Source organism: Anguilla rostrata, chromosome 9 (assembly GCF_018555375.3).
Source record: "Anguilla rostrata isolate EN2019 chromosome 9, ASM1855537v3, whole genome shotgun sequence".
Taxonomy (NCBI): domain Eukaryota; kingdom Metazoa; phylum Chordata; class Actinopteri; order Anguilliformes; family Anguillidae; genus Anguilla; species Anguilla rostrata.
Window position 1 is genome coordinate 48,663,014 of NC_057941.1, and position 19,486 is coordinate 48,682,499.

At 44.9% G+C, this 19,486-nt stretch overlaps 1 protein-coding gene across 1 annotated transcript; it reads left to right on the plus strand.

Annotated features, from left to right (window-relative positions):
• Positions 1–1,349: 1,349 nt before the first annotated feature.
• On the plus strand, positions 1,350–13,231 carry mogat2 (monoacylglycerol O-acyltransferase 2). Its single transcript, XM_064352602.1, has 6 exons — positions 1,350–1,550; positions 3,068–3,246; positions 9,410–9,614; positions 10,075–10,249; positions 10,766–10,965; positions 11,924–13,231. The coding sequence occupies exons 1-6, from the start codon at positions 1,457–1,459 to the stop codon at positions 12,076–12,078; spliced, it is 1,008 nt and encodes a 335-aa protein (XP_064208672.1). The 5' UTR covers positions 1,350–1,456; the 3' UTR covers positions 12,079–13,231.
• Positions 13,232–19,486: the final 6,255 nt, after the last annotated feature.

Sequence of the window (19,486 nt, forward strand, 5' to 3'; positions counted from 1 at the left end):
TAGCATGATATTTTGAATCATAGGCTGGTAGGAATATTTGCAGAAATAAAGAAAAAATGAAAGAATTTGAGGGACCCTGGCTCTTTTGTGCAAGTAGTTTTTTATGGAGACATTAAGGTTTCACTGAAGTCATGTGGAAACAATGCAGTTTATTAATTTATCTTGCTTATTTGCGGAGGCACAAGGCACAAGCGGGTGTCTCAGATAACAAGAGAAAGATTTTGTTTCACCTGAGATATTCTTCCACAGAAAGAACATGATCTTGCATCTTATCTACACTTATGATGATGAAGATACTGTACGAGGTCCCAAGGCTACAATTCTTGGGGAAAAGGGAGCTATTGAAGTAGTGCTGTGGGTGTTTTTGTATTTTATGTCATTGTATGTGCAGATTTCCCCTTCAGCACTAGCTGACATTTATGGTTCAGAGAATGAGCCTCGCATAAATTTTTAAAACAAAATATAATAGACATTTTAACACATGTTCCTGAGGGCATACTGCACATGTTAACAAAATGAGGTACTCAATATACACATTAAAGTAAAACGAGTGAACTAACGATGGTTTTAACAAAACGGGAGACTTTCTCTAATTAAGGGACCAATGGTTGATTTATTAACATGATTGGAATGTACAGTAGACCAGATTGTAGACAGAATGACTAAGTGGTTTTTCCAAACAATTTTTTTAACCCTGATTTTTTTGTTATTTCTTAATTTAGAATGTCCAAATGTTCTTCTGGGCTGGTCTCACTGCTCCAAACCCCTCCAAAGCCCAATGACGGAAGAAAATAGACAAGGAGGCACTGTTCATCAAAATGGCTGCTTCTTTGCAAAAGCTGCACAATCACTGCATCAGAGCAGGATGCAAGTGAGCTGCAGGTAGCCCATCACCCACAAGGGGTCACTTTTGTATGATGAGACCCTGACAAACCTGCCGACCGAGCCCACCATCCCTGGGCAATGCTAGCTTGTCTGGATTTGATACCATTTACACACCAGCCACTTAGCAGCACCTCATTGCATGATGTCGCAGTCACATTATGGTGTCACAATCACATTACCAGCAAAAACCAATCAAACAAAAGAGTGGAAGGCATAATCATAATCATATTTCACCTATGGTGTTTACACTGCATTAGTGCCTGCCCCCTGATAACAAATATATTACTAAGATAATAATTATTTTGTTGCGTAGATTGCATCTCTCCTGTAAGTATGCACATTGGAGGTCAGAACATTGCTGGAAATGCGGTGTAATTGGGGTCATAGGTCACAGGCGGCAGATATCGTCCGCCTGGGGGACTAGCGATGGCGCACTTCAAAGGATCGCCAGCGAGATAAGGCAACCTCGGCGGCGCAGGTGCGAGACTTTGGACCGGCGAGCGGAGCCTCGCCTCGCTCGCCCCCGGGAACGCGCGGCTCTCCTCTCTCACTCCGCTCTCCGCCGGCCGCCATGAAGATCGAATTCGCCCCCCCCGACGTCCCGCTCCCCCGGAGGCTGCAGACGGCGGCCGTGCTCCAGTGGGTCTTCTCCTTCCTGGGGCTGGGTGAGTGGCGCGACCCGGGGGCGCGACCCGGGCGCGGCCGGACGGGCCTCGACCGGCGGGGGCGAGCGCTCCTTCGGGTGGCGAATGCTAATGCTAACGCTAACGTCCCGCGGCTTATGCTGCTCCTGCGGTAGTCTCAGGTTGTCCCAGGAGTTGATGTGATTTTCGTTTTTTTTCCTTGCTTCCTTAGGCTGATACAGTGTGTGTGTGTGTGTGTGGAATGTGTGCTGAAAACAGGGAACACAGGGAGTGTGTATCGCATTATTCCAAGGACAAATAGAACTGCTAGGAGAACCTAGAAATGCATTTGTCACTCAAGATTCTCTAAAATGCTTCTGCGCAACTGGGGCTCTTTCACAATGTGAATATTCTTGATGCCCTAGAAGTTTTGCCTTCTTGGTGTTGTGTAGATCAGATTATCTAAAGGACAACATTACCGCATGCAAGGTCAGCGGAGGGTGTGTCTCCGTGTGAACGAACAGCACGGTTAGTCTTTCGTATCTCGCCGCGAAGAGTGCCAGATTGCCATGGTTCCAGGTCCATTGCCACTGAAGCCTTAAGTGTTAAAACCTCCCTGATCACGTGGGCATTGACCTGGCACAGGGGTGCCTGACCCTGGTCCCAGTGAGCCCAGGCTCGGCTGGTTTTCATCCTCACCTGACAATCAGAAAATCATTCGGGCTGCAGGTGAGGTAAGTCAATTGAGGTGACTTTAAAAAAGTAATTAAGTGCTGTGGGACAGTGAAAACCTGCGGAACCCACAACCCTTCTGGATCAATATGGGGCACCCCTGAGGTAGTGGATTCTGGGTTCTCATGGACAGCATAGGGGAGGGACTGCACTGCGATTTCTCTCTCCCTCTCTGTAGTCCTCCTGGCCATCACACAAGCCCACCCAGGCCTGATTCTCAAGCTCTCTCTCTGTCTCTCTCACTCTCATTATCTTTTCTGTCTATCTGTGCAAACAAACAAACAAATAAATAAATAAATACAGCACAACGTTATCTCCCAAGAGGGAATGATCTCAGATGAGATGGATCTATGATTGATGTTCTAGAGGCAGTATAAATGACTAGACTGCTTTTTGTGTAACATTGTTATGGCCCTTGTGGGTCAGATCTTTATTGCAGAAAAAAAAAGATTCCTTATCCCAGTGGCTTTAAAATTAAACTACCACTGTACCACAGCGCCCTCTTCAGTCTAACAGAGGAAGTGTCACCGATGTCCTCAGTACTGTAGAGACTGCTGCAATCTAACAGCGAGTGCCTCACATAATGGCCTCACTAGTTTTATGCTTTATTTCTTGTGTTCCCTTCCCATGCTTCAATGCGGGAATCCCCAAATTAAAAAATGTTCCAATTTTTTAAAAAAGGGTGGGGAGGTCCCTTGCTCCTGCATTTTTCCTCCCTCCCACCAAGAATATAAAATGCAAGCTCTGCAGTCCTGCAGGAAGGGTCTCGTTCGTTTTCACTGCACCACAGCGCCCTCCGCTGGCTAACCGAGGGTAATGTGTTCCAGCGCCGTGCTGCATCGTGCTGTTCTTCGTCCTCCTCTTCACGCGCTTCTGGCTGATCAGCGCCCTGTACACCGCCTGGTGGTTCGTCGACTGGGACACACCCTCGCGCGGCGGGAGGCGGCTCAACTTCCTGTGTGACCTGTCCGTCTGGTACCACATGCGGGACTACTTCCCTGTGCGGGTGAGTGACAGGCAACGCGCTGTGCGCAGACTCCTCCCACCCCCCCGTTGCCGTGGCAATCAGGCCAAATGGAGTAGGCTGGGATGGATGAAAATGTTTTCGTATCGAACACTTAGCGCCAATAGTGGTCCAGTAGGTGCTTGTTTGTTGGGTTGCCTCTTCCACAAGACACCAACCCCAACATCTCCGGAATATCATTCCAGGCTGCTGGTCAGCCATTAAAGATTAATGGGTCCATTCTGAGATTCAGACTCAGACTCAGATTTCCTCTGACTCAGCAAGTTAATGCAAATCCAGTACAGTGGCACCCAGAACAAGGAACCTCATGCATCTGCAATAGCAAAGGCAGTGGCTAAATATTCACACGGCTAGTGCATCTGATATCCTTGAGACAGATAGTACCTTAAATTATATAAATTATTATATCATATTATAAATTATTATTTTTTTCTATTGAATTTATGGCTGTACAGATCACAAGCAGTAAAAGTTATTATTGTTCTAAATGTAAAACGTTGCTATTCAATAGTGTTATATCACGCATAATAAGTTAATTTGGCGTAGACTGAGGGCGTGTCTAGTCTCAGATAACTACAACCTCAGCGTCTGTTTCCATTGCTGACACAACAGAGCCTCTTGCAAATGTCCTTTAAGTGCAGCAAGTTAATATATCTGACCGGTGTTTTGACATGTACCAAAAAGGTCCTTCTCCCACAAATAAGTTATTCTAATGGTGACATATTTGATTTCTTGATTGCCTGTAAAAGTTTCTATCCCTGTTATTTGGTGAATTTGTAGAAAAGATATTAATTTCTTCCTTAGTCACGCCCTAAGCGTTCCTCCCAGGGTAAATGCACAGTCACAGACTGCTGGCTCTTCTCCGTGGCTGTTTCTTCCAGACTTTATTTTGCTGTGTCACTGTCTTTGGACTTCCCGCGGTGCACAGACACACTCCGCATTCTTGTTTAGAAAAAGACTGACAAATGTCTTGTGATGTTGCTTCACTGAAGATCAGCTGACAAAAACACAAAAAGGAGGTCACAAAGATATCTCTTTTTTGAGGGAATTAAAAAAAACATCATATGATGTTTTTAAGTCTTTCTAATTTGTTGACGCACACACACACACCCACACACACACACACACAAGTATATGTATTTACAAATGTGTTTGTGTGTTTCTGTCTGTGTGTGTCTCTGTAACTTCTACACATTAGAAGTATTTAAAACCTCTTGTCTGCAACGTTTTGAATATCATATTGAATATTGTGTTGAATATTTAATTGAACATTTTGATCCTCTTTCTCGACTTCCCGTTGAGGCAACGGTACAATAGTAAACACATCATGAGCCTCCTTAAGAAACCCCCCCCCCACCCTTCTCCCTGCTGCAAGTTATCATTCTCCTCAGCGGGAATGGTGAACCTTTGCAGTTTGGACTTTTGAGCAACTGCGATATGTCTGGAGCACCACCCCCCCCCCCCTCTTCAGGCTGGCCTGGGAGTCCCATTTACGTGCCAGGCGACAGGGCCATGCCAGGCCACGGAATGGTTGCCATGGAACTGTTGCCATGTCCTGGCAGGATCCAGAACTTTGGCTTTTCCAGGGCCTGCCAGCCTCCGTCAGCACTTATCTGGCCCCCAGATTTCACATCTGTTGGTTTTTTTTTTTAGGTTCACCATTAGCTACGTGGTTCACGGGGTGTCGGTTCTGTACACTGGCTCGGAAAAACGCTCTCGTCCTCGTTCAGCAAGCTCTGGCAAACCGTGCCGCGAGAGTCAATAATTTTTAAGGAAGTATGACTGCAAACGGCACACAGCAAAAATTCAAAAGGTGCACACATACACAGGTAGAACAAGTGAATAGAACTGTCCCTTAGGCCTGATCAATATGTTTCGCAAACGTCTTTGATCATTAAACCGATCGTTCTGGCGTATATTCTCCTTGCTGGTTGTTGAGGAACACAGTTTGATATAATATTCACTCGCTCACTCACCAAAATTTGCTGCCTTTATGCAGAAAGAAAGATGTAATTGAATCTTTGGTCACAGTTTAGCTATTGTGACAAAAAAAAAAACATAATTGCAGGCTCATTTTTAAGAGGAGATATAAAATGATTCATTATTTGTAAGAAAAATAAAACCAAAAACAAGAAAGAAAAAAAAAAACCTAATTTGAACAGAGATAGCTACGGTTGTTGCCAACGTGTCAAGCTGTCTATTCATGTTCCTGGAAAGGGGTTTTCCAGAATTTACTGGTTAGCTGTTAACCAGGATACTGTTTGGTGCAAGTCTGGCGATGGTGGGTGGGTGGTAACTGCATATGTTTTTCCACATTGAGTCTAGCACTTAATAAAAATACACTTCAAATCTATACTCTATGTATATGGCCTTGGGAGGTATAAACAGTACAATGTCATAATGTTCTCCTGAGTATTCGCTTACCTGATGCAATGAGCCTCAAAAGTGTATCCTTCTGGCTAAACACTGCCATCGTGTGGGTAAGATTAGGGTGTCAATGTAGTACATGGAGCGCAGTCAAATTGAAAGAATAACCCATGGAATCTTCTTCCTTAAAACCTGCTTTCTGATGAGGACCTGCTATGTAACTCATAATTCATAATTTTCTTTCCAGCATGTGATTCATTGAGACATATTGTTAAACATTAGATTTTGGTATTCTTTTAGTTCTTGTTCATTTAGGCCATAAGATTTGGTCAATAATTTTCCAGGATATGTCAACAGTTCCTCATAATTAAATAAAACTGCAATAGATTTAGTCTTACAGCATGCCATGGTGGTTGGAGTCCTGGCTTTTATCCCCGTATGTTTTCCAGGTCCTACTTTTGACTCTGATTTATCATAGTACCTTTGAAAAAACACACTTAAGGCACTCAAAGAACTAAGAGCAAAAGCCTAGCTGTGTAAATTGATTATGTGCCAAAATGAATATACGGTTTATGTGTGAAACTAAATGCACAGTCGGTGTTTCTGCTAAGCTGATAAATTGCACGATGTATCAATTGCTCTGTACTGCAATGTATCAATGGATACTGCTGTGTAGTAGTTTTTTTTTCTCTCTAAACGACGTGTGTTAGTTAGCAGGCTCTTAAACAGATTGGTAGTTTGTCATTGTTGTTGTTCAGACTTGAGCTTGACCTTTAGCCTTTGTAATGGCCGTCAGCCAATCATTGCCTCAAGGGGGCGAAAATGACAGAGAGGAGCGGGACTGGCCGACAGAAAAACAGGGCAGTCTGCGGGGATTGTGTTTGTCCAGAGGTACACGTGCTGCTGTTTAGGGATTTCTGTGAGAGAGGCTTAGAGGCCTAGCGCTGGCCGCTCTGGTTTCTACAGGGATAGAGGCTTGGGGGGAAATTCAGCTTTGTGTGTCTGTCATTAACAGTTACATTCTTTACACAAAGGTAATGTCCTGCAAATATCTTCAATTGTCCGGTTTTGATGAAGTGCCTTGCAGATTAAGCACTTTGCTCAAAGGCACAATAGTTGTTTCCTATCTGGGTACTGAAACTGTAAACCCAGTTTTCTAATCATTTTATTACACCCCGTCCCACTTGTCAATCTATTTTCCAGTTATCAATTTCTTGTCATAAGGGAATTTCAAGAGTATTAAACTTAGGTAGAATTATTATCTTTATTATTACTAGTTTGCAATCCAGTAGTGGTTCAGCTCTAAACATACGGAGTCTCCAGTCCTGTTCTGTCCTGGATTATTTTAGCGTACTGTGATTATTAAGTTCACTTCGTGTTTGTGTAAGTGTGGCATTTTTTGGCCTAAAAGAAGTAAACGATGTAGAACTGTGTGTGAGTGAGTGTGCGCGTGCATGTGTGTGATTGAGTCTGTGTGTGAGTGTACGTGCAGACGAGTGTATGAGTTTGTGTGAGCATATCTGCATGTGTGTACATCTTTAGCCGTACCATATTTTACAGCCGACACCTACGGAAGCGGTGTTAATCAATTTATATAACGAGTTGGCCGCAGGTCCGGAGATATCTCCCATCCCAGAACATCACATCTTATCTTCTGACCTTGCGTCTACATACAGTAATGCTGACCCTCTGACAGTATAAGGGTCAAAACAGGTTTCTCACACACGGAGAAAAACATTTCAAGATAACGCCGCCCCTGAAGATGTTTTTCTCCAATGTCACACACGTCTTGTTTACTCGTGCGGTAGTGAGGGTGAGGTACGCAGAAAGGTCAGGGCCCAGGGACTCCTTGGAAACCTGCGGGGGGCCATATGTTCGCATTACCCACCACGCAAATTAATATTTTATTTTATGAAATAACTGAACTTTTAAATGCACGTTAACTTTATGAGGCAAAAGAGCAGGCCTCAATATCCCAGAATGTTATCCCAGAGTATTTATTTTACCCTGTGACCACCCAACTTGCCTGACGGTTTGGGGGAGAAATTCCCTGCCATGTGACTTTACGCATCATTCGGATAGAAAATGAGAAAAAAGTTTTTTTTTTTTGCTGAAAAACAAACAAATATTTGAAAAGAAAAGGAAAGGAGTGAATAAACGGAAGCGCTCTGTGCAAATCGATTGGGGCCGAGGCTGCTGTTCATTATTAATCCGTGATCGACCCTGGCCATTCAGCGCCCGTGGCCCCCCTGACCAATCAGTGGCTGTTACAAAATCTGAAATGTGCGGGTTTCTGATACAATGCAAGCTTTATGAGGGCTGACTGCATTTAAAATCATGATAGAAGAATTGGGAGACATGGCAACAGCAGTGCGACCAATCAGGAAAGCCGGAAACGGGGGCTCTCAAAGTTCTTCTATTTGCAAAATAAAAGTATGTGACTAGCTAACAATGCAACCCTTGTCTGTAATTGGTGGATGTATTTGACTAGCTAACAATACGACCAGGGTCTGTTATTGGTAGATGTATTTGACTGGCTAAAATGCAGCCAGTGTCTGTTATTGGTAGATGTATTTGACTAGCTAACAATACAGTCAATCTGTTATTGGTGGATGTGCAACAGTGTGATATAATGGTTAGGGAATGGATCTTGTAAATCAGAGATTGCGGGTTCAATATCAATATGAGGCACTGCCATTGTACCCTTGTGTATATGACACTGTATAAACTGTTTTTATGTAGAAAATGTAAGCTGTACAAGACTCTGGATAAGAGCATGTGGTAAATGGACACATGTAGATGAAGAATCAGAAATTTTGCTCCTGTAATTCCTTTTACTAAGAATTAACAGATCACAAGCAAAAACTCATCCCTCTCTTAATCCCAGACAGGTTAAAAACTTTTAATAGGACAAACAAGCGGAGGGATCAACCTAAAAATCTCCAATCAAACACATTCAGATCACAAACAGCTATTTAATCTTTTTTTCTAACCCAATCATTCTTTAAGGTGCAATGATGAACAGGGGACTGGAAGCCCCAGGAAACCTTTCCTGGGTTTGTTTTTTTATCCTTGGATAATCTTGCCCTTTGAATCCACGGTGATAAAGTCTTTCACAAACAACAGTCTGAATGACCTGGAATGGTGCAGAGTGTATTTTACACCGGACTGCTGACCTAAACAAGCCGAAGAATTCATTGGTTGATTGTCTTGTGAGAGAGAGAGGCCCTGGAAGCTCTGATGTGTTTGTAAACACAAGATCCGGCTGAAGGCGGATCGAGAGCCAATCATTAACCTGGGACACACGGCCTGCTTCAAGCTGCCTCTTGATTGGCTGGGAACAACTGATAGGCATGTTTAAAACCCAATAAGAGTGACAGAGAATCGTTTTGCAACTTGTTTTTTGTTTTTGGCAGCATATATCACTTTTTTAAATACTTTTTCATGATATGCGTCACATTTAACGATATACGATATGTGAATCTGCACCGAAAACATTAGCACGCTACATGTACCTCGTCTGCATATAAAGCCAAAAAAGCATTGGGAATATCAATTTAAAAATGCTTTTTAGCATTATATTTATGTCATGCATGTAACTCAAGGGAGAGTGCATGTTTAAGTCATACGACCAAAAACAGCTATACAATGCCTATACGCCTTTCTATGTCAGCTAGCTGTCATATCTTAGTACTTGGGATTAGTGAAAAGAAACTAACATGCACAAGGTATAAAGTACTCCCGAAAAGTAATCCCTCTTCTTCCTGGTCCGCCGCAGCTGGTGAAGACGGCGGACTTGGACCCGCGGAAGAACTACGTGTTCGGGTTTCACCCCCACGGAATCCTGGTGGCCGGGGCCTTCACCAACTTCTGCACCCTGTCCACGGGGTTCCCCTCGCTGTACCCCGGCCTGACCCCCCACCTCCTCATGCTGCCACTGTGGTTCAGGGCGCCCTTCTTCAGGGACTACATCATGTTTGCAGGTGGGGGGAAACCACGCTGAATTGTGTCCTTACAATGGGAAAAAAAACTACAAAAAGACCTCACAAATGTATTAAAAAAGCTACAATCAATATGGCGGAGGTTTTCTAAACAGCCCAGTATAACCACTACTCCTGTATCGGACTGGTTTCATGTTTTCATCAATGACGCATGCAGCATCATGAATTTACTGAAAATGCCAAAATGGCTTTTAAAAAATGTCAAAATCTCAAAAAATCCATTCATTAACTATACCTGCTTATCATGGGCAGGGTCGTGGGGGGGTGGGGGGGTGCTGGAGCCTATCCCAGCATGCATTGGGGTGAGAGGCAGGAACACACCCTGGACAGGCCGCCAATCGATCGCAGGGCACACACACACACCATTGATTATCCCTTCTGTGTGTCCCTAAACGGATCGTTAAGCTGCCCCCCCCCCCCCTTCCTGTTTTTACGGCCCCAGGTCTGGTTCCCTCGGACAAGGACAGCGCCAGCTACCTACTGCAGCGGCCGGAGGGAGGGAAGGTGGTGGTCATCGCTGTGGGCGGGGCCCCGGAAGCCCTAGACGCCCGCCCGGGCGCGTACACCCTGCTGCTGGCCAATAAGAAGGGCTTTATCAAACTGGCAATGGAGCATGGGTAAGGCTTGCTTGTGGGGGGGGAGGAGAAGGAGCCTTTGGGGGATTTCCTGTGACATCAGGCTTGCTTGTGGGGGGAGGTGAATGGTCACGCAAATCTGCTTGTGGCTGTTTGTGTCACTGCAATCAGTATTGTGTAATATGAATGCAGCCATCTTAGAAACAAAACATCTGTCTGCTTCAGTCTGCTGGTTTAGCCCTCTTGATACATGTATGTACAAAAAAAAGAAATACAGTGACAATAACAGTGAACTCCAATCAATTCACTTGTGAGAAATAATATCAGTGAAAATCTTGATTGGTAAAAAGTAAAGTGTGCACATGATCAAAACTGGTATTTGTATTTTCCTCTGCGCACATGATAATTTTAATTAGACTCTCTCACCCCCTCTCTCTCTTTCTAATGGATGACACATATTCACACAGTCAGGTGACTTATCACGATCACTTTTCTCTTTCCTTTCTCTGCATCTCTCTCTCCGTCTCTCCTCCTCTCCGTCTCCCTTTCTCCCCGAAGGGCCCCTCTGGTGCCCGTTTTCTCCTTCGGGGAGAACGAGCTCTTCAACCAGGTGGACAACCCGCGCGGCACTTTGCTGCGATGGGTCCAGGAGCGGCTGCAGAGGCTCATGGGAGTCTCGCTGCCCCTGTTCCACGCCCGCGGCGTATTCCAGTACAGCTTCGGGCTCATGCCCTTCCGGAAGCCCATCCACACCGTGGGTGAGTAGCGCGACCGGTTGTCCCGATTGGCCGCCGGTTTCTGTCACTCAGCCAATCCGATTCAGCATACTGGAAAACGCCCACGATGTAGGCTGCCATGGAGATTTTTTTTTTCAATTCATGCATGGAATTGGCTAAACTGAATTGAAATTGATTCCATCTTTTTTTTTTTGTTTGGCAAAACTCTTGATAGTTTCCTTGAGCAGCAAGTTTATATCATGCAATTCATCTATGAATCCTTTCAAAAAACTTTTAAAGAAAAATGTGCATTTGATAGATATTTTTTAAAAAAAATTACTTGCTTTTGTAATCATCAAAGATTCAAAGGTTACTTTGCTCTGGTGAATATCCCCCTAAAATTGCGGCATTACCAAAACCCCCTGGCTCCCAGACGGTTGTGACCTGAAATGAGTCTGTATGAGTCATTCGGTTTGGCAAAACCACAACTCTTTTTTTTTTTACCCCCACCTCGTGAAACGTGAGGCGCATCAATCGGAGCAGGTCACGGATTGTCAGTTGAAAGGCAGCCCGGCGGGGCGTGGGGGGGTGGAAAGGTTTCCTCGTTTTTGGAGAGGTTACGAGGTCGGCAGGACGCGGTTTGCGACGCGCGCCTGCGGCGCGCTCGCCTGTCGGTTGGTACCATGTGACCGCGGCGGCGCACGTGTGCGGTGGGCTGACCCCGGGCCGCTCGCGTGCGCTCTCCCTCAGTCGTTGGCGAGCGGGGGTTGCCCGAGGAGTGGTTTTTTTCCCTCTGCACCGAAGCGCTGAAGAACGCACGAGCTGAAACGTTCTTGCTCTTGCGTTGTCTCGTCTAGCATCTTTTACGCGCAATTCTTTTTTTTGCACAACGTGTTTGTCATACCAAATTGAAATATATATTTTTGCTCGACTATATTGCTGTGCAGTTATTTTATGCAGAGTGCCCACAGGCCGAATTTTCTCCCCCTCGCCTCCGCAGTGGGGAAGCCCATCCCGGTGCAGCAGAACGAGAAGCCCACGGACGAGGAGCTGAACGACCTGCACGAGCGCTACATGAGCGAGCTCTCCCAGCTGTTCGAGGAGCACAAGGGCAAATTCGGGGTCCCCGAGGACAAGCACCTCACCTTCGTCTGATGGACCACCACCACCACCGCCTCCTCCTCCTCTTCCTCATCCTCATCCTCCTCCTCAGGCACACCGGGCCAGAAACACGATGGATCAGCTTCGCGGTATTCCAGACGGGATTCCCGTTAGTGTGATTGACGCGTCGCTCCATGTCCCGGTATTCCAGGCTGGACCCCTGCCCCCGCTCTCGCGGAACTGAAATTGGAAGGGGGCTCATTCGCGACTCACAGAGAACGATCAGGAAACGCATTACTTAATTATGACAATGATGATGATGATGATGATGTTGACAGCAAGAAACTTGTTATTGATTATTTCATGTGATCCTTAATGTGTCCCTTTCGCAGACACTGTAAATACCCCACCCTTAGCTGCCACCTAAAATAGCCAAACTTCTGAGCTGATTGTATAGTCAATATAATTTCATGCTGCTTTGAACTCTTCCCCATCAAAGTACAGTCTTTCGGGGAAAAAAAACCTGAATAATAACCAGAAAAAGGCTGTTTCATAGCTTTCATCTTTCTTGCTCTCTCTCTCTCTCTCTCTCTCTCTCTCACTCTCTCCTGCTAAATTCAAAATTCTAATTCAGACATCCTCTGTTTGACAGTTTGCAGGACAGGAACACTGCAGTACGTGCACGGACATAATGCCATGACATCCCTCTCAATAATTGTGAGCACTAAATTAAAGTGTGATACGTCAGTACACAAGTATGGAGTTCTTCATGGGTGGGATGCTTTCGTTACACTTAGGGGAAGGGGAGCCAGCTCTCAAAGCCAGATACCTCCTCATTAATCTCCATAGAGGTGACACTGTCTTTGCTAGCTATTGCAAAATGCTTGCAGATCACTACAAGTGCGAACGCAACTTTCATGAGCATTGCCCTCTACAACTAATTCTTGTCCCCGATCAGTTTGGAAGAAATTCACACTGCAGTTGTGGTATATTCCCACAAACAAACTGCTGCTTAAACAAACGCTGCTTGCCAAATAACACAATTTTCCTACACGTTTCTAACACCTTGCAAAACCACTTTGAAATATATTTTGTGTTCACGATTCTTTGAAAATTTGTTCCAAGAAAGCAGAACTGTTTTCCGAGTGTGAGAGCTGTAAACTACCAGTGCACATGCGATAATAAATCCGACGGTATTAAGTAGTTTCGTCCGCCTCTTGTGCGGCTGCTTTTGAACGGGCAACTCCGCAATTAGTGACAGCCAGGGCGAGGGAGCACTGCCCTTCCGCTGGTTTGGCATCGTCCGCGACACAATGCAACCGTCCCCAGTGTTTTTGCAAGACCGTTGTTTGATTTGATTTACAGCAGGAGTGAAGTATTTCCAAACAGCAAGTCTGGCTCGATATCCCCTTACCGATTCCAAAAAAAATAAAAGAAGTGGGGACAGAATCCCAGGACGCTGTGTTTGGCACGTACGGGCGGATAGGCGAAACTCAGCCCAGTGTCCTTAGGAGTTCGGCTGGGGGGCAGGGGGGTGGGACCTGGGTGGGTGGGACTGGGGGGGGGGGGGTGTGACCGGCGAACCAGTGGCCTGGAAGCTGCCGGACCTCGCGCAGTTTAGGCGAGATTGCATGCCTGCAGCCAACAGACAAGGGTCTATTTCGGTATCCAAAGCAAATGTCCATGGCATGTGCAGAGGGGTCACTGATCATTAGGAGAGCTTCTGTCGGTCACTGAGCTCTTTAATTGTGTCCATATCGGTTTCATAAACTGCTTGCGTGGCAATTAAACGTACAAATTACCATTAAATATACAAGTTCCAGCTGCCTGTTTTCAGACAGACCTGGCCAAATCTTCTTTTCCCGCACCAGGAGAAGAACGGCAAGGAAAAGCATTTTTATCTTCAACAGGAAGCATCTTCTAGAGACTGCTTTCAGTATTTTTTTTACTGAGTGTTTTTCGTCCAACAGGGCAGTTTTCTTTTAGGGGATTCTGGCCTGGTTTTTTTTAAAACAAAGTATCCAAATCATTTCCTCTGTATAGTGTCTGTGTGACAGAGTCTCCATAAAAACTGCAATATTAACGGAACCGAATGGAACCGCTTTACCTGTACTGGGTGCAACTAACACATGCACACAGTTCACCTAAAGACTCAGTTTGCTACTTTCAGCTCTTTGTGAAATAATATTAAATAGTAGCTATCATTTGATCGCAGTTTAAATAATCTGTCATTCTTTGATTGCGTTATCATTTTAGCTATGCGCAGGGAACATCGAAATGCATCGTTTGCAACGTGGCTCGTCGCCAAACCGTTTCGACGGCTTCTGACCCACCAAGGGAGGCAACGACGGGACGACGAGGCGTGTAGCAACCCTGGCCGAAATCCAGTAAGCGAAATCGCACCGCGAGCGCGTTTTGTAAAGCGATCCCAACCGCTCGGAGCTGGAGCCAGCGAACGCCAGCTGTTGTCTCCTGCCAGCTGTTTGAGGGACTCGGCGGAAGATCGCGCGGAGGCATCCGAGCCGCAGCCACCGGAAAGGGGGATAGAATTCCCGCGGAGTGCGTCCAAACTGCCGTAGCAATTCCTGAAATTTTCCCGCAACTAAAATTTTTTTAAATTTCCACCGTCGATACCTGGCCGTTAGCTGGCGAATTCCGAAAGGCGTCTGGCGCGCTCTTGTCTAAAGAGGCACACCTGCGCTCTTGTCTAAAGAGGCACACCTGCGCGCGGGACCTCCACGGAGCACGCACTTCGATCCCATTAATGATCCAGATAGGAAGCCGATGGAAAAACAATCAAAGCTTTCCAGCAGCTTCCCAAATGCTTTCGGTGAACAGGGCAGAGAGCACACCTGCCCGACTCCACTCCTCACTCATGCTTCAGCGAGTCCCACGGCACCTGTCTACATGGAAGATTTCTGGAAAATACTCAGGAGCATTCTCTATTTGCAATAATCTCTGTTATCTCTGCGTTTTACTTCCCTGTTGAGGGAATATAATTGTATTTTCACAGGCCCTCTTCTCACACATAAGGAAAGCAGGGGCATTACCGCCGGACGGCCTATCATACCCACAGACCAGTGATGGCATTTTAGAACATTCTCCACTGTTTACCCGTGTGCAGGCATTAGTATTGCAAGCATTAGAGAATTAGTTGTATGTATGCATACGTGTACGCATGTCATTTTCCATGCAATTCTATACAACGTCCACCTACCATGATGCTACACCTTAAAAATCTGCTAAATGCATTAGCAGGCAAGTTCGACTTCAATCAATTTTGGGAAAAAAAAGTACAGTATTATCAACTAAATCACTAACTCATCATGTGGAATGAGATCCTGTATAATCAGTTCAGTATTTGTGACCTTCCCAATGCTGTGAACATATACCCAGACTTACCATTCACCTTGCGTTGTGTGTACATGTTCGACCATTTCCCAAAGTTTCCAACACACCAGCACACCACTGTGTAACACTGATTTGTGCGGGAAAGTTCTGTAACCATGTGACACACAGCAGGGGAGGGCCCTTGGCGTCACATGATGATGCGACAAAGTGGAAAGAAATAAAAGTTGCCATGCAGCCTTTTATTCGCCCCTTTATTAAACTGAAAACCGCTACAAATCTGTATAAAATAAAACAACCAATGCCGATCAGAAATTCCCCTGGAAGGCTGGCAAAAGAATCAGGGGAAAACCCAAAAACAAAAACCCACAAAGAGCATCAAACCTCACCCTGCATCAAAGCCAAGAAGACAGCCTTCCCTTAGGCCTTTTTATAAGCCCCAATGATTGGGGAATAGACAGCAGCTGTAGCAATTACAATGAGTTACACCTGCTGCCATACCTGTGGGAAGGGCCAGCACTGCCCCCTGGTGGACAGTGTTCAAACTCCCACGCGCACATCACAGCCAACAAAGGGAAGTGTGGCTTGTGCATGACATTCCATTACATTCACACAGAAGCTCTTATCCAGAGAGACTTGCAATGAAAGAATAAATACAAGTTTGAACGCATAAATAAAATGCAAATTTGAGGTTTATAAGCAAAAATGGCATAGACCTATGAACCAGTGGTATTCAGTCTCAGGCCAGGGGACCCCCTGTGCATGCTGGTTTTGGTTACAACCACAGTTGCAATCCCAGAATTTTAACAAGCTCTTAATTTTTCCTAATTAGGTGCTTTTCATTATTCAGCTAATTTAGTAATCCTTCTTTGAGAAACAGAGCCCTAGTCTCATTTGAAATACACATAAATACGCCTTTCTTAAACTAAATAAAGTAATCGCCCGCCTTTCAACATACTGTATATAGACAGACCTGTGCCTGGACCAGCGTAAAGACAAATACACTGGCACGCTGTCCCAGCATTTGTGTATAAAGATAACTCATGTCCTGGGTTCAAGGGCCCAGGAGGGATTGGTGACCTGCCCACGGTGTATTCCCCTTGCCCAGTGCATGCTGGGATAGACTCAAGCCCCCCCCCCTGCGCCCCGCCCCTCCCCCCACATGCAACCCTGACTATGAATAAGCAAGATGGTGCTGGAAAATGGATGGATGGATGTATGGATGTATGTATGCGTGCGAAGGGTTCATCTAATATCAACATATGGATGGATATAATGGATATTGAAAATAAACACATATACATTGCATTGCACTAGAATGATGCAATGCATATGACTATTACATCCACTGCACCCAAGTGCCCAGCCATTTTTTTTTCCCTCAGTGTGTCTTGGTTATTCATTTAACGGTTGTGTGCCTACATACAGTATGTGCGTCTATCTATATATTTGCGCCTCAAACATATGCGTGTGTCTGCAGAGGGTTACTACATGTCACGGGCCAGGATTCTACTGTATGTACAGCGAGTCTGGTTGGTACAGCCTGGGCAGTAAAATCTGAGGGACGTTCAGCAGATAAAATGGGGTTAAAAGGGGTATCAGGGCTGCACTTTAAACTCAACAACCGTCTGTAAATTAAAAGGCGCATTTTACTTTTTGTTGTATTCTCTGTTTAGGTGGATTAATGTTTTTTTTTTTCCCCCCTGCTCTCTTCATTACTTTAAGCCCTTTCATATATTTTCTATGTTGGCTGAAGTTTTGCAAGTTTAAAATGTGGATCAAGTGTCTAATGATTGGCAATGCCAACAGGCGGGAGATGTGGAGGCAGGCGGGCAATGTTTCTGAAACAAGTGCAAAGTGCAGGCAATATGCTAAGCCACATTTTCCTCCCCCAGACCAGAAACTGTACATTCCTACCACATAAGCGAAGATTTATCAGCAGGATGCGCGATAAGTATATCAACGTTCTGTAAGCTGAAAAAAAAGGCCATGTTGAAATAACAAAGTTCTCATTTTTTTTTGCCCTTTACAAAATGAAATGAACGGCTTAGTGTTTGATAGAAAGGGGATATTTTGACTTTTGGAAATTTATCACAAGGAAATAAAGAATTGCTGATTAAAAACTATACATCTTGACTAGTTAGGTTTTACCTGACAGAAAATGTACATACAGTGCTGAATGCCAAGATAAAATGTGCTGAAATTTCTAAATTTAGCTTTTGGGGGTCAAAGGGATTTGGTGAAACTGTAACTGCAAAGATTTCTAAATAAGCCCAAGGGTCAGCGATTGAGGGGTGCCAAATGCTCCCTCGATTCTGCAATAATCACGAATCAAATTTATTTCAGCAATACCGCGTCTAGACAGCCTCTATTTCCTCATCCGAATCTACAGTGTTTGAGCAGTCCGTTGAACCTTGACTAAATATTTAGCAGGACAATTATCAACCTGGAACGTGCAACACCATGTAAGGTGAGGGACACCTTAAGTGAGTGTTTGTTTTGCATTGTTTCCTTTTTGTTTGTTTATGCTTTTGTGTGCAGATATTACAGCCATTGTATTTCAACTGAGACACCGGATAAATCAGATTCGGATTCTACTAAAAGGTCAGCCCTCAAACCGTCTTTCCATCACGCACACCCATTAATGCCCCATAAAATGGGGGGGGGGGTCAGTTTGTGAAGGTTACGGTCCGGAGCCAGACCTGGACGGGACACCGTGCGGGTCTTGTGCAATCCTGTTGACAGCTGACGTACAGTCACCCTCCTGGCACTGCCCGCTGGTCACTCTGAAATCACACACTGCTCACCCCGAAGATGTCCTCCACGTCCGACCCGCACAAAAAGCCTGAAACAAATGCTCATATTTTCCAGTGAAATTTACTGAACACCACTGAGATCCCGATTTAATGGTGTTCCTATTATTTATTTTGGAATAACAAATATTTTAATATTTTTATTTTCTTTTTATTAATTTTTCAGCAGCCTCGCTTGATGTATTTTAAAAAAAAAATCACAAATATACTATATGTGTAACATAATAAATTACATAAATAATACAATTTAAATAACATCACACCATTTTAATATGCTTTAGACATAGCTGGCTATCTCATTTGATCTAGCGAAGATAAAGCACACAGTTTCCCTTTGATCGAGCACTATTTTAAGCAACAAACACTCATTCTTGCCCGTGGAAACCTTAATAAAATATTTGCACCGTGTGACCAATCAGGTGACAGCATTTGCGACACACTCCCCCATGTGATGTCACAGAGGTGACAGGTTCTTCACTGCAGTATTATTGCGAGTTTCTGACTTCTTCAGCACAGTGTGTGACATTACTGTCAGTGTATCTGAGTAGCAGTCTAACACTGCGCTTGCTCAACACTGACTGTGTCCAACACATGAATGGTTTGTGTTTCACAATCATTCAAGTATCAAGCCTTATCATTGTGTTACCACTTTACACTGGCCTGTAATATAATGGCATACAGTTAGGTAGATGGGTAGGTGGGGGGGGGGCACAATTTCTAATACATTAGGTTTCGATTAAATCTATGCCATATCACTGAAGCCAAATAAACACTACATTGCCCTCAATATGTAGGTATTCTCAGACATATTGGCTGATCCCACAGTGTGCTTGCAAATTCGCTTGTCACCCATTTATGAACTGGGCTTTTCTGTCAAACCTGTACAGCAGCTATCTTAGGCTCCTGCTTATTTCTGAAGTGTTTCGTCTTCAAGTCTTGACTTCAGCAAGTGAATCACATGTTCAGTCGGACACAGGATGGGTGACTGAATGGGCCAGTCAAGAGCATTCCCGTTTTTGGCCCTGGAAAGCACTGCAGCTGCTTTAGCAGGGCGCTTGGGGGTCATTGCCCTGCTACAAGGTGAAGCGCCGTCCAATGAGTTTCGAGTGCATTTGGTTGGATCTGATCAAATATTTCTGTGCACTTCATCCTGCTGTTGCCGTCAGCAGTCACAACATCATCAAAGATGATGGGCTAGTCCAAGGGGCAACCATACACGCTGGCACAACACTAACCCCACCATGTTTCACAGATGAATGGTAAATGGACTGCATTTATGTAGCGCTTTTATCCAAAGCGCT